At 56.3% G+C, this 15,500-nt stretch overlaps 1 protein-coding gene across 1 annotated transcript in view; it reads right to left on the bottom strand.

Annotated features, from left to right (window-relative positions):
* SREBF2 (sterol regulatory element binding transcription factor 2) overlaps positions 1 to 15,500 on the bottom strand; it is a 56,136-nt gene that overhangs the window by 1,999 nt on the left and 38,637 nt on the right. The window contains exons 12-18 of the mRNA XM_039236739.1: positions 10,083 to 10,251; positions 8,671 to 8,788; positions 7,743 to 7,852; positions 6,443 to 6,575; positions 4,028 to 4,196; positions 1,728 to 1,913; positions 194 to 305 (exon numbers count right to left, since the gene is read on the bottom strand). Coding sequence (XP_039092670.1) covers positions 194 to 305; positions 1,728 to 1,913; positions 4,028 to 4,196; positions 6,443 to 6,575; positions 7,743 to 7,852; positions 8,671 to 8,788; positions 10,083 to 10,251 — 997 coding nt within the window. The remainder of the gene's footprint in view (positions 1 to 193; positions 306 to 1,727; positions 1,914 to 4,027; positions 4,197 to 6,442; positions 6,576 to 7,742; positions 7,853 to 8,670; positions 8,789 to 10,082; positions 10,252 to 15,500) is intronic.

Here is a 15,500-nt window from a genome sequence, read left to right as displayed (position 1 = left end):
CTCCCCAGCCACTCAGAACCAGCCTTGGGCCACTGCTATTCTTGCGACAGCTCTGAGAACAGCGCAGGTGAGGACACCCACCAGGGCTCTGCCAGGGTAAGTGCGGGCCGAGACCCTCCTCCCCTCCCCTCTCCTCCCCTGCTCAGGCAGGGTCCACACCAGGCCCGGAGCAGGGGTTCAGGGAGACTCTCACCGTGCTTGGTGTTCTGGGCGGTCCGTCGGCGCAGACTGTGCTCCAGCAGCTGGTGGGTGCGGGTGGGGCTGGCTCCCGCCATCAGGCGCACTGTGGCTTCGTGCAGGAACACCTGGGGGTGGTGCAGGGGGGACGCACCTGTCTGTGCCCCAGTGGATGGATGCCTCTCCATGAGGCATCTCATCTGCCACCCAACACGGGCCCTTCTCTCTGCACTACCCTGCCCTACTTTCCCCTTGGAAGCAACCTCCTCACTCGGAGCTCTGAAGGAGCCAGACACCTGGAGGAGCAGCCGGAATGGGGAGCACAGTGCAGGCTGGCTGGACTTTCCTCTGCAGGAGACAAAGAGCCCAGACACGCCTGCGGGGGCTGGAACGCAAGCGGCCCGGGTCTTGGGGGCCTGCCTCCAGCTTGAAGACAGGCAGAGGTGAGGCGAGGGGGGGGATAGTGGACAGCCAGCGGGGCTGGCACCAGGGAGGCTCGGTTCTGTTTCCTTCAATTTCTTCAGAAAGAAATAGAGACCAGAACGTGGTCAGGGGAAAGTGCGGCTCTTCTGTAAGTATGAGTCACTGGGGAATGGCAGGCGAGGCCTAGGTCTCTAATTCCTTAAATCCCAAGGCTCCTTTCTACCCCTCCATGTCTCCACCTGTGGGGAGGGTCTCGAGTGCTGCCCGGGAAGGCAGTGGGGCCCGGGGAGCCGCTAAAGAGTTTCGGCAGGGGAGAGGCAGTGTGGAAACGGTGTCTCGGGGGAGGCCTCTGATGCCAGCCGTGCCCGGAGCCAGAGGGCCCCGCGCCTTGGGGCACATTTCCTCTTTTCCCCAGTGGAGGGTGGTTCACTGGTGATTAGGTAAGTTTTGTCCACCGTCTGTCCTGGCTCACTGTGCACAGTGGCCACAGTGTGACCCTGGGAGGGCCCGCAGCCTCACTGAGCCCCTTGCCCCTTGAGGACACTAAGGGCTTTCTCACTTGAAGTTTTAGAAAATAATTCAGGCAAAAACATGTTGAGTACATAACTAATTAGCAATAACAATAAAACATGCAAGGAAATGATTTGGGTCCAATCAGCCCAGTTATACAACTGCCTGAGAGACTTCTCAGATTCTGTGGCCGTGGCCACAGGGATGTCATGTGCAGCCAGGCAGCAGGGCCCAAGCCCCCAGCGGCTCAGAACAAGAATGAAGTGAAGTGCTGGGAGATTCCATCATTCTGACACTGGTTAGGAAAAAAGAGAGTGGCGCTCTCTCCATGCCCTTCCCACCCCTCCCAGGGCCAGGAGCCCCTCCCGTCCCCACGGGTGACACGGAAGGTGCAGGCAGTGCGGGCCCCTGCTGGTGGGCCCGTGCCTTGTGTGCGCCACGCTGCAGGGCTGGGCACGCGGCAGGTACTCACCTACACAAGCAGAAGAAAGGGGTACATGGCAGCCACCCCCGTGCTAGACACGTTAGCTGGCTGACCTCTGAGGGCCAACTCTGCAACCCCCACCGGAGCTTCCAGAACCCCGCATGCCCTCCCCTGCCAGCCGGCTGGGTCTCACCTTGCGGTACGCTGGGCGGAAGCCGTGCGCCAGCCTGCGGAGGCTGCCCAGGTCCCGCTGGAAGCCGGCCAGTTCGGCGCCGGACGCGTGGTATGTCTCGCCCAGGGCCTGGCTGGCTCCTGCCTGCTTTTGCCAGAGTGCTGTCCTCAGCGACAGCAGCAGGTCACAGGTCAGCAGCTGGACCACCTGTGGGACGAGCCACAAGGGAGGAGACCGGTGACTGGCCTATGGCCGGAGCAGAGATCCCAGCAGGTATCAGGCCCTCCCCAGCCCAGCCCTCGGCAGCGGCAGCTCAGGGAGAAAGTGGAGAGTCCCAGAGGGGGGAGCCTGGGAAACGCTCCACAGACGGCAAGAGAGCAGACGAAGGGCAAACTCGGGCTCACAGCGTCTAGTCCCTTCTCCGGCCCCAGGTGGGAGATCTGTGTCTCCCAGTCTGTGGGTGGGGAGTGAGGCCCAGAGAGGGCAGGAGCTTCCGTAGGAGATGTGTGGCCGGGGCAGGAAGCCCACCTCACAGGAGCCGCCTCGCGGCTGGCCCGGACGCTGAGATACCCCAAAGGTGCCATGGCCCTGCCCCCTCAAGTAGGATCGGAGGGCCTGAAGCGGGAGCACAGCAGGAGCTGGAGGAAGGGAAGGAGGCGAGGCTCACTTCAACAGCAGGCAGCCGAGGCTCGGCCCAGGCGGTCTCGGGTTTCCAAGAAGGCGGAACCAGGGAGCAGTTCAATACTTGGGTTTAGACCCACTGACCTACATCAACTGTGGTTTTACCGCCAACTGGCACACAACTGCCCCTCTCTCAGCCTCCGTTTTCTCATCTGTGAGACGGGCACCACAAGGCTACTGCGTTACAGGAGAGCGCTGGGTGTGTGCACCGCACCCGGCCTTTGGAAGCGCTGTCAGCACCAGCCGCTTACCAGGCATGGGTGCCGCACGATTTGGGGACGTGCCTACTGTTGTCCGCACGGCACCCGCAAGGCTGGGCTGCCTGCCTGGCTCCCATCAGTACCGGGAGCCGTGAGAGTGAGGACAAAGCAGAGTTCCTCGTGATAGGGGTCCCCCAGGGCCCTCAGGCTCTGATGGACTCCCCCAGGACATTCCTCTTCGTGCCCCTTCACCAGGGCACTGGAACCACCCTGGACCCTGCCCCGTGCCTGCCCGTTGTCCTGACCCTTTGCCACACTGTTTTCTGGCTGATGATGGCCTCAAGGGGACACAGATGAAGCCTCCCTCTTCAAACCAAGCCTGGCATTTCTAAGAGGTGAGCACTGGGGGAGCACCTTTGGGTGGGGGGAGTGGCCCGGGGCTGGATTCTGCCCTTTGACAGATGCCGGGCTCCACGGGGTCTCGCTCGGCCCACTCCCCCGTATAGAACTGCTGCCTGGGAACCCCAGCCCCAACGTGTGCCAGCCTCTCTCTCGTTCCCCAAACTCGGCTGAGACTACGTGACTCTCGCGGAGACAAACACCGCAGGTGGCCAGCAGAGGAAAGGCACGAAGCGAGACGTGGCTCCGCCGTGGGCTGGTACTTGCGCCCCGTCGGCACGGTGCTTGTCCTGCAGGGCGGCACGCTGGGCTCACCCGTCTCTGGGACTGATACCACCTCTAGCCAGAAGTGCCAGCCTAGCTACCTGGGACCAAACCCCAGCGAGGGGCTCAGAGTCTGACCCTCCAGGCCACAGCTTGTCGTTCCCTTTATGGAGGGAAACTCAGCTCCTCCTGAACGGGCACACCGTGCTCCACTTTTAGCTGTGCGCACTCCGCCCCTCCTCCCTCCCGGGTCGGCCGTGCTGTGGGATCCAACAGCGACGGCAGTGCCCTCTGCCAGGGCACGGGTGAGAAGTCTCTCGAGGGCCAGGCAGGCCTCTGTGATGCACTGTGGAAACATTGCACGGGTACCGCCAGAACATGCAATGCAACTACAATGCACCACAGCTGCCCGCTAGGAGGTGTGCACCTGGCCTTGGAGGTGCACAGGTGGTCAGTCGGCTGGGGGTGTGCATGCGGCTGGGGGCCTCTCTCTTCTAAGGCTGGCCTGCGGCCGTCTGGGGGAGTTGTGCGAACCGCCTGGAGCAAATGCGGAGCCCTGGGGGACCCTGGTCCACCTGGGGCTGGCAGGGCCGAGGACCAGCAGGCCCCGGGACTCGGGGAACCCAGCAAAAGCGCAGGTGCAAACTCGCTCACCCCGAGGACTACAAGGGAGCCTAACTGGGCCAAGGGGCGACGTCTGGGGGAAGGGAGGGTCGGAGTGTTCCCACCCACCGCAGCTGGGCATCTCCCCGAGGGGCCGGATCTGCCCCCACTCACGTGGTTGAGGGTGAGGTCGCAGGTGGCCCCGCTAACGTTGAGGCTGCTCCAAAGGTGGCCGCTGGCCCTCTCGCAGTGGCAGAAGGAGCTTTGCTGCCCATCCGCCTTCCCAGAGAGTGAGGTGTGCATGGCTCTGCAGGTGTGGAAGACGGCCTTCACCAGGGGGCTCCTGGACAGTGAGAGGGAGGGGAGAGCAAGAGGTCAGTGAGCGCCCCTGGCAGCGCGAGGAAGAGCCTGAGCCGGTGACACACGGGTCTGTCCGCTCATGCACCACCATGATGGCTCCAGGTCTGAGATGCTGGCCCTGAAGGAGGGTGGGCTTCCCACCCTACAGCCTCCTTCGTCCAGGGAGAACTGACGGAGCCCCGGGCCTGGCGATGCAGCAGTGGGCATGAGTCCCCGCCCCGCTCACTTTCGAGCGCAGGAGTCAGATAATCCTGAACACGTAACGGCAGGAGGTGCGAGTGCCGTGAAGGAAAGTCAGGCAGAGGAAGAAGGTGGCATCTTATAAAAGATGGTGGTCAAGGAGGTCCTCGCTGCAAAAGTGACATTTGGGCAGAGAGCTGAAGGGACAGGGGAGTGAGCTGTGTGGCATTCTGGGAGGGCTCCAGGCAGAGGAGCAACACATGCAAAGGCCTGGCCTTCCCCCTCCTGTGCCTCTGGTGACGTGGGTGCATAGGAGTGCCCGGTGTCACCCGCTTGCCTCCTGAGACTTACTCCACCTGCTGTGTCCCAGGCCTGCCTTCTCCTGTCCTGCCCCCCGCAAGCCTCCTCAGGCTGCCCGCCGGCTCAGGCCCTTTGTACCCACCTCTGCTCCCCTCATTACCAACCTGTGGTTTATGGGCCTCCCTCCCTCTGGCCCCCTCCCAGCAAAGAGATGCGTGGGCTGCTTCCAGAAGCCACCACTGGCCTGGCAAAGGCGATGACACCAGCTGCCCACGGGAGAGAGCACCTGTGCAGGTCGGGCCACCATCTATCTGCCTGTGGCCGCAACTTGCTCTCTTGTCCGCTGCTGCCTCTCAGAGCCTAGAACGCAGCTGTCACCAAGAGGGCCCTCATTTAAGTATCTACTAAATAAACAATGGAATCATGGAAGGGGTGCAGGAGACCCGGGAACAGGGCATGTGGCCGAGAGGAAGGGACCAGAGACCCAGCTCAACCACCAGGACTGCCACTAAGGAGCCACCTAAAATAGTCATTCAAACAATCTGTGTCTCAGTTTCCTCATCTGTAAAGTGGCCATAATCCTATTTGCTGCCACCTAAGGTGACATGGAGTATGGGCGCCATTATTTGTGCCTGTTCTCTGAGGGGCCATCTCCCCCAAAGCTGGCTGTGCAGCTTTCTAGAGAAATGTAGCTTCTTTTCATGGAGCCGATCATGGAGGGGTTGGGGAGGCTGGGGATGGGGGAGGGGTCCTATGGCGTTGTTATCCCCAAAGAGCAAAGGGTCCTCAGAGTGACTGAATTCAGGGGGAGGGATGTGTGCTGAGGGTCCTAGCTGATTCCAGGGCTCTGGTGCTCACAAATGAGGGGACTCTGGACACTCTACCTCCATGTCCTCAGGTGCTGGCTGGGAGAGTGTAAGGTGGGTACTCCCTGGTCAGGGTGCTTAAAACTGGGTTACTTAAATGAAATTGGGGTGTGGGACCTACCTTAGAGAACCTGCCTAGACCTACTTTTCTCAGCTTTTCTTTCCTGTTCTCCTGGTTGAGAGTCTGCGTGACAAGGGGATGTTCCAGCCTTGGGTCTGAAGACAGGACCTTTCTGTCTTGGAGCACTGTACACTTTCTCTGGGGTTGCAGATGATGTTAGGGGCACTCGGCTCAGACAGGGTGTCGGCAGGCAGGGCTGCATGGCACTATGGGCCAAATGCCCCCAAGAGGCAGGCCTTGGGTCCCCAAAGAGGAATGTCACAAGCTCTCATGCTAAAGCCTTTTAGTGACAGGGCAAATGGTGGGGGAGGGGGTGTGGTGACGGACAGCTGAAAGGAAATGGGGTACAATGCTGGCACACGAGAGAAGGACCTTCAGGCCCTCACAAGCCCTGGGCTGATTGTGAGCCATCACCCATCTGCCTGGCTTCACCGTGAGCTTCCCAAGATGCCAGGAGCCACACTGCTCTCCTTCCCCATTAGCCTGTGGCTCCGTGAGAATGGGGGAGGCGGCCCCGGAAGTGGCGCGGACAGCTGCTGGGACGACACATGCACCCGCGGGCTTGCCTGCCACGCTCGGTTTCTCCTGCTGCCCTCTTCCTCCCTCTGGCTTCACCTCTCCCTCCCTCTATCATGGCATCCCCAAGCTGCACGACCTTTCACCCCCATGGCCACTCTGCTGACACACAGAAACAAGCTTGACACCTGGCACCTGGCATTCCCCTGGAGAGAAGCTAGTGAGTGGTCAGGGAGGCTTACGCACTCTGTCACTTCCAGGGCCTTGGGGACACGCTCTACTTCAGTAAAATGAGCACGCACGGCCGTGTCATCTCCCTGGAGCCAGCCGATGGCCATAGTGATGGCGGACGTCCACCACCGACAGATGACATCTGGACCTACAATGGGACAGTACCAAACGTCACTGCAGCAGCCACATACCTGCGGAGCGCAGCCCGGCTGCCTGTGCCCGGGCCCTCTTTACCCTCCGGCGATGGGCTCGGGGCCTCTGCGTCACCCTCTCACTGAGATTCTGGTGGGAGCGTGAACCAGCACAACCTTTTGGAAAGACTAGCAATCTGTATCGAAAGCCTTAAAGATGCTCACTCTTATTACTCTAGTAACTCTACTAATCTCATTTTGGGCAGTCTGTCGCCAAAAAAAATGGCCCAGGGAAAAAAAGTACATCAAAGAGGTCCACTGGCATATAATTTTTCAGTAAAATGCTGGAAACAACATGAATCTCCAATGAAGTCATGAAAAATGGAGTTTCCCAAGTGTTTCTAGAAAGAGGCTCTGGTTAGAATCTGCAGTGTTTTCCTGTCAGAGGCTGTTTCCTCAGCGGCAGAATCACAGCGCTAGTGCTCTCACAACGCCAGGGCTGGGGCGGGGGGTGGGGGTGGAAGATAAAAGGCAGAAGAGCCTGGGTTTTTCTGAAGACAGCCACGGGGTCAGGGGTCATAATGGGCGGCTGCTTTTCTGGAACCCTTTCCTCCCCGGTGGGGGGCGGGGGGCGGGGGGCGGGGGGGAGGCCTGAGGAGAGCCTGACGGCCCCCTCTCCCAGCAGCCTCAGAAACAGCTGCTGTGCTATCACCCTGAAGACAGTCTGGGGACAGAAGCAAAGAATGTCCTGGCGCCAATTCAGTCAGCAGGCTGCACTGGCTCACCCAATGGGCAGCCGCGGAGCAGTAACGATACCCGGATGAGAAAGTCCCTTCAGCAGAGACTGACTGTCAGACATAAAAACAGCCTCAGGGCCACCATGCATCAACCAGCGAGCTCCTGGTGTCCAGACCACTTGTTGCCCAGTCTGGGTGTTTGGGAAAGTTCCAAGGAAAGATATTCACTGCTCGTGGTCCCACTTCCAGGAGAATCGTTATTTCCTGTCCCCAGAATGCCACCTAGTAGGGGGTAACTGTGGGTTGGAGCTACATGGGGGCCATAGATACACACACCTCAGATCCAGAGAAGATTCTCAAGTGCACACTCATAACTGACCTGGACCCTCTGGGACAAAAGGGATTAAGCAACGTGAGGCCTGAAGAGCCACCCTGCAAGGTGCTTACCAAGGGCTGACTTGAGCACGGAGTGGCTGGAGAAGGGTGGCGTCACAATCCCCACAGAGTCCACAAAAGAATTAAGTAATTTCAGGTACTCCAGAGCGTTAGAGAACTCGCTAGAAAGAAACGGTTCCACGGTACATCAGAGTGTACAGAAGGACCACGCCCGTGCCTGGCTTCAGCGCTCCGGTTCCAAGACTCAGTGGCCACATTGGCCCCCGCGCCCCCCACCCCAATCACACCAGGCACACCCTCATCCTCGTCCCCGACACCATCCACAGATTCCACAGGCCTTCCTTCTTTACACGTTCCCGGGCTGTTCCGGATGCTCCAGCCTTTCTCCTCCATCCCTTGTCTAGCAAAACCGGACTCCTCCCCTCAAGGCCTAGTTCAAATGTCATCTCCTCCCACAAGTTCGCTGATCTCCCCGGCAGAGCTGCCCTCCCTTCCCCGCTCAGGTGCAATCCACTCAGGACCTGGGCCTTGTAGGAGAGGGACTCTGGCACCTGTCCGCCCCTCAGCTCTTACTCTCGGCACACTGTATAAAGGTCTGGGCCCCCAGATGTCTGCCTTCTGCTCAGCCCTCTGCATTCTGTTCCTCATGCCCTCGACAGGCCACCCCTCCCCACCCCAAAAGCAAAGCAACCTGATCACATCTCTGATCTGCTGCGAGAAATGCCTCCGCTTGGTGAAGGGATGGGGGAAAGAATGGGGGGGGGAAGCAGTGGTGTGGGGGGAAAGGTTGCAGAGGTCAGGTCAGAGTTCACACGGGACTCTGATGAGGCTGCCAGGTTTGATAAATACCTAGGAATCATTCGATTTCCCTACAGATCCTACACTAGGTGTTGTTTGCTTCCAGGAACGTGGGCCTTGCAGCCGCCGCCAAGCTTCCTGGGCAGACGCCCGAGGGAGGGGCCCATCCTGGGGACATTACCAGCTCTCTTCTTCCTGTTCTCCAGCCTTCTTCTTGGCCTGAGGCTTCACCAATGACTCAACAGCTCTTTCTAGCAGGTTCTTGCAGAAGGCCTGGTGCACCTGGGCAATGGGGTCCGCTGAAGAAGAGGGGAGAGGGGAAGGGTCAGATGGTCTAATCTTGAAACCCTCTTTGTCTTTGCAGAGAAAACAGAGGGTACTAAGACGACCCCGAGAAACAGCTATCCCCTCTGAATGGGGATCAAACCCCTTCTCAACCAAAGCCCAGAACCACCTTGTCAGACAGCTGGAAGGTGGGGGCCAGGGAGGTGTGTGCGAGGGGTGCTGGGTGCACAGTATTAAGTACTTCCCTTCAAGGCTGGGGCTGCAAGCCTTATCAGAAAACAGAAAATGGGCAGGAGGATGGTCAGCTGAGGGGGACAAAGTGGTGGCCGCTGCCCTGATGTGACATGGAAGCCCTGCACCTATTTTCCAGACTTCCGCAGCCAGTGACGGTCTGGCTGCGCTGATTAAACAAGTGGCCTTGCAAAGCTTGCCATGGCAGTCACGGCCGAGTCCCCACTGGCAGGCCCAAAGTGGGGTGACACCAGCCCCGCCCTCCCCTCACACGTGCAGACGCGGGGCCCTCTATCCGACCAGGACCGGGAGGCAGGACGCTTCTGAGCACATTCTGGGCAGCCAGGCGTAGAAGCAGAGCCTGCACGAGGTGACAAAGCCACTGGAAGTCTGTGGTGTAGACCGAGCACATTGTGAGGATGGGGCTGAGCCTTAGGATTGCTTTTACTTTTATTCTCCCTTTTTGGTGTCGTGCACCGAAACTTCTTATATCACACAATTAAGTTGTTTTTTAAAAGAGGATAGAAGCTCACACACGCCGTACCTGCAGAACTCGCCGCGCTCTCCCCAGGCCCCTGCTGCAGAGAGAGGGGAAAGCGCGCGGAAAGCCGACCGCTCAAGTCAGAGCTGGGCGAGTCACCTCGAATCACTGTCAAACACCAGGGACAGCAAGCCAGCATCTCCCCTGATGCCTGGAGCCCTGTCCCTGCCACCACTCTAAGCACTTGCAGACCGCCTGTCGCCTATTGTTCTCTAACTGCTCCGTACATGCCTGCTCGCCAGTGGGACCAGGAGGCTGGGGCCAGCGAGCAGCAGCCCCACACATCTTTTGTGTTCAAAACACCCAGAACAAGGGCAAGAACGGTGTGACTGATGTGAGGACACGGGGCTCTGAACGTGCGAGAGAGGCGAGCCGCAGACGGAGCCGCTGCTCACGAGGCTTGGGACCTCCCTGGGCTTTGGGGAAAACAAGACCGAGACCACCTATGTCCCCATGCATTTGGAGCACAGTCCCCCTGAAGTGCTGGCGCCTTTCACGGCGCTCCCACTCCCCAGTGGCTGCAAAGGTGTTCTCACCTGGGTTCCTCTGGGCACAGTACAGACTCTCCTTGGCAGCCGACTTCACCGACCAGCTCCGCTCCATGAAAAACTTCTGGCCCAGGGGGTGGCAGAGCCAGCGTAGCGAGTCAGGGACAGCGCTGCGCTCAGGGCCACACAGGCTCTGGGCTCTGCTGAGGAAGTAGCTCTGTGGAAGGACATGGACCAGGGGTAATATCAGGGTGGTGGAACGCTGGCTATGGCCACCACGGGGCCACCAGAAAGCGCCACCGTGGTGGAGGAAGGCTGGGGAAAGGAGGTCAACAGGAGGGCTGGGACGCTCATAGACCCGGAGGTAAATGCCACCACTGTAACTGGGGCAAGTAGCCCTGGGGGAGCCGGCTGGACTTGGTGACCAGGTCCAACCTCCAGCAGGGGGGGTGGACAGGGCTTTGGGCTCCTTTGGGGCCCCCACTGCACCCTCCCTGCCGGGTCTGCCTAACCTTCCTGGAATCTCCCTCTGGCCCTGCTGGCATAAACCTGCAGAGATGGAGAGGGGGTGCTTTGTCGAGGAGGGGTCGCGAAGGCCTCCTGGCTGCATGGCCACCCTCGGCCCTGTGAGCGCCTGTGTCCAAGCCAGGCAGCCCCTTGCATCCTGGGACTTTTTCTTATCAGTCATTTTAATTACTTACCTTTTATGATATTTTTAGGCAAAACGGTGTTCTGCTCTAATTTTTCATCTCTTTTACCTCTGAGTATGAAGAGTATAGAAAAGGCACACAGCAAGTGGCTAGTAACTGTTAGTTAACATCATCGTCACACTGGAAAGTGCGAGAGTGAACGGGTAGCCCCGCGGCTTGTCCCAGGACCTGTGCAGGCAGGCACGCCTGCGGGTGATGCCTCTCCCCCCAGAGCCAGCCTTTCAAGGGCTGCATCTAATCCTCTCAAGAGACCTCCTTCCCAGCCCTAGACGACCCTCTGATGTGAACACCAGCTGGTGAGGAAATGACCAAGAAAGACTTTGAAAGCGGCTTTGCCGGGACATTCGAAGTCAGTGCCCTCGTCTCCCCAGCCCGACCTCTGCTGCAGGGGAACGTGGCTCGAGGCCCCCAGGAGGAAGAGCTGCGGGCATCAGGCTGTCTACCCGTGTTTTCAGAAATTCTGTCCCTTACTGAGTGAGGATATTTTTATTCTAAAACCCATGATTTCCAACCCCCAAAACCACTCAGTGCGGGCTAATCTGAATGAGAAGCTGAGCAGAGAAGGACGGGAAGGAGGGAGAAGCCTAAGAGCCAGAGCTCAGGGAACCCGGGCAAGAGGCCGCTGGGACAGGCTCGAAGACGGAAACGTTCACACTTCCGCCCCAGCCTCCACAATGAGGGCAGCGCCTCCTTGCCTGCTTCGGTCTGACGGTTCTGACCTTTACGGGGCTCTAAGTAGCCATCAGCGAACATAACGGCTTCAGAAGACTTGAATGCCAGGGTCAGAAATAGCACCACCGAAGTGCCACTCAGGGAACACAGACTGAGATGATGGACTCTCTTGGGGGGGAATCTGGAGGTTGCTGTCTGAATCTGGGGAAAGTGACCTGGCCCAGCTGCTCTACAATACACTCGAAGATGATTGCAGCACTTAGTTCACGGGGCCAGCAGCACTGCTGGCCTTTCCTCCTCTTTGCTGGCCGCCATATTTGAGACGGGAGACTGGAGAGCACATGCAGAGGCACCCACATGACCTTCTCTCGACCCCCCACCAAGTGCTTGCTGAATCTGAACTTGTAACCGCAGTGGAGGAGCTTGAATGGGACAGAGGCTGGGGGTGGGGTGGCAGCAGTACCAGCACCTCTGAAATCAAGGAAACTTCTAACATTTGCCTGATAAGCAAGGGAGGACGAGAGCTGCTCCAGGCAAAACAGAAAACAACTGGTTCCTGAGAAAGGCCCCAACATCAGCAAAAGCAGCAGAAACAAAGCCTGGTCACGTGGTTTTGCAAGAGGAACCCAGAGAAGCCATTTAGAAAATCATTAAGTTAAAATACATTTTTAAGTTTAATTCTTTAAAAAAATTTTTAAATGATTATTTATTTTTGAGAGAGAGAGACAGAATGTGCACGGGCGCATGAGTGGGGGAGGGGCACAGAGAGGGACATACAACTCCAAGGAGGCTTCAGGCTCTGAGCTGTCAGCACAGAGTCTGATGTGGAGCTCGAACTTACAAACTGCGATATCATGACCTGAACTGAAGTCAGACGCTTAACCGACTGAGCCACCCAGGTGCCCCTAAGCTTAATTCTTGAGAAAAACCTTAGTTGTAAGAAATCTCAGCGTGTGTGTGTGTGTGCGTGTGTGCTCGCGTGCATGAGCTGGAATTTGGTGGTTTGAATTAATAAGAAATATAAATCCTGGGATACAGTCATCCACAGTATAATTTCTAGGAGGAAAACTAAAAAAAAAAGTCTGTTGATCTTTTAATTTTCTTGGCATTATTACCCTGTGATAATTTCCCTAAATTTTACAGACACCAGATTCTACCCAAGCTGCAGCCTATGAGCCCCCTCCCCTAAGTCACCTGCTAACTGCCAAACTGAGCAGCTGTGGCAGGAGTCTCAGAACTGCTTAGATCCCGAGAGCCACCCTATACTGCCCAGCTGGTCCCAATTCCACACTGTCCTCCCACACCAGGCTTAGCCTAAGGTTCTCGAACTGTGTGCCAAGGCACCCCGAAAGCATCACCGTGAACTTGGGAGGGGTGCCACCAGATATTTTACAAGGGATATTTTCTGAGGTAAATATAGCCATGCTCAACACAAGGCAGACTCCAAGTAAACTACTAAATGGGGGTAGTTTGAAGTCTCAATGTAAGACTGCATGACCTTCCTTTGGATGATGTCATATCTTTATGAAGCTGAGTTTTTAGAGGCTGTTGTAATAAAAAGCAAGCGCTATAGGAAAACCACTGTGAGACAGGAGATGAAGCCGGTGTGTGACTCTGATTTCAAAGTCTGAGAGGGTATGTGGTACCCAACAGACACATGTGCCCCAGTAGTAAGTAACGGTGGTTATCAGGGATAAAAAATATTATTTCTTCTTTCAATTCTGTGTATATTTTTTAACAGCTACTAAATTGTTAAGAGATAAATATGTATCAAGATATCAAGATGTCTGTACCTAACTGAACGGAACTGATAGGTATTTCTGGGGTGCCTGGGTAGCTTAGCTGGTTAAGTGTCAGACTCTTGATTTCCGCTTAGGTCATCATCTCATGGTTCATGGGTTTGAGCCCCACGGCGGGCTCTGTGCAGAGTGTGGAACTGGCTTGGGCTTCTCTCTCCCTCTCTCTCTGCCCCTCCACCACTTGTGCACGCCCTCTTGAAATAAATAAACATTAAAAAAATGAAACAGAACTGTTAGGTCTTTCTTTCAGCCCAGGGAACCATGAAAAAATTACTGAGATACAAAGTCTCAGAACTGAGACTGAACTGAAACTGAGAAAGGTTGTGAACCTCTGCTTTAAACCATTTTCACAGAGGCCAACCCTCCGTGTGTCCTCAAAGTCTGACTCGTTTGCTAGCAAAATATATTTGATTGAATTCAAAGCTTCTTCCTCTTTAGCAAAGTACTATCGGGGTCTCCTAGTCTGTCCCCTCCCAAGAGAAGCAAACAGATGAAAGGGGCAGTGACTTTCCTAGGAATCAGTTCCTCTCCTTCGCCCACCTTGCTGAACATGCAAATTTGGCAATACCATCAAGTGTTCCAGATATTTTTGGCCTTTGAGTGAGTGTCACCACCTCTAGAGATTTAACCTCAAGAGACACTTTTTTTTTAATGTTTTTTTATTTATTTCTAGGAGAGAGAGAGAGAGAGAGACAGCATGAGCAGGGGAGGGTCAGAGAGAGAGGGAATCACAGACTCTGAAACAGGCTCCAGGCTCCGAGCTGGCAGTCAGCACAGAGCCCGACGTGGGGCTCGAACCCACGAACCCACGAACCACGAGATCATGACCTAAGCGAAAGTCGGACGCTTAACTAAGCCACCCAGGCGCCCCTCAAGAGACACTTCTACAAGTGGCCGAGGAGAGTGTGTGATGACTCTCTCTGCAGCACCAGGACCACAGATCCTGGCAACAACCCCAGGGCCCGCCAGCAACCATGCCGGGGTACCAAGTACCTCTGCAGAATAAGGAGGCAACAAAGAAAGAGGCCAAAGACATCGTTTGGTTGAAAAAAGCAAGTGGAAACCCGGGGTTTCTGCCATGATCACACTAAACAGATTACAATGCATATATATTATTACACATAAGAAGAACATTCTGAGGAAGTCCACATCACACTGTTCACTGCTTGTCCGCATATCAAATATTTGGGGGGTGGGGGGCTCACGGACAGGGACAGTTTTAAAGGAACCATTCTCCTGTTCCTGAGCTGCCACACATATACCTTCCTCAGACGGACTGTGTCCCTCTGAAGGGTGGCCGCGTCTTGGCAATAAGGACAATCAAAACCCCAGAGGGACTTCTGGGATGACAGGATGATCCTATAATGTACAGGGGGAGGTAAAGAGCAAAAACTAGTCACTAACGCTAGAGGGCTGGCAATTACAGATACCAGGACGTATCAGAAGACTCGACCATTAGGGGTGTGTGGCGGTGTGCAATGGAACAGACTAGAGCATCCAGAGGCAGCCTTGTTATACGTGGACTGTACCACTTGGTGCAGTGGGGAACGGACAGTCCTTTTAATCATAGAGTCTGGGGCACGGAGACATCCAGGTGGCACAAAAAAGTAGCTCTTGCATCCCCACCTCCACCTCATACCAAAAATCCACTCCCGGTAGACAGGGACTCGGGCGTGGAAACAAAAAGTCCATTGTCTCTCAGATGACAGGGGAGGGCGTCTCCACAACCGAGACAGGGAAGAGCGTCCCTGACCGGGACACAGAGTGTCGGACTGTAACAGAAAAGATTGATTTCATCTGACTTCAGAAATACTAAGAAGCTGTGCTCATCAGCTGACACCATTAAGAGAGACCAGGCAAGCCCCGGAGGGAGAGAGATCCCACAAAGGGGTCAGAACCAGAATAAAGAACTCCTTGAATCAATAAAAAGACCAGCATCCCAAATAAATAGGTAGGACTCTTTTGTGGTTTTCACAAAAGAGAAGATCCAAACGGCCAATGAAAAGGTGCTCGACATCACGAATCCCCTGGGAATTACAAACAAAAACTATCAGACACCCCCAGAAGGGCCAGAAATAGCACTATCCTCTGTTTGGTGGGGATGTGGAGCTGGAACTTTCCCTCACACACTGCCGGCGGAGTGGCAACAGGTGCACCTGCTTTGGAAAACCATCATGCAGTGTCTACCGAAGCTGAACATCCGCATAACCGCTGATCGCGCAACACCAGGCCTAGAAATGCGGTCTCATGCTCACCAAAAGATGAGCGAGGATGTTCATGGCAGC

This window comes from Hyaena hyaena, unplaced genomic scaffold (assembly GCF_003009895.1).
Source record: "Hyaena hyaena isolate Hyena2069 unplaced genomic scaffold, ASM300989v1 scaffold_4, whole genome shotgun sequence".
Lineage (NCBI taxonomy): Eukaryota > Metazoa > Chordata > Mammalia > Carnivora > Hyaenidae > Hyaena > Hyaena hyaena.
The sequence above is the reverse complement of the archived record's forward strand: the minus strand, read 5'-3'. Positions and strand labels throughout refer to the sequence as shown.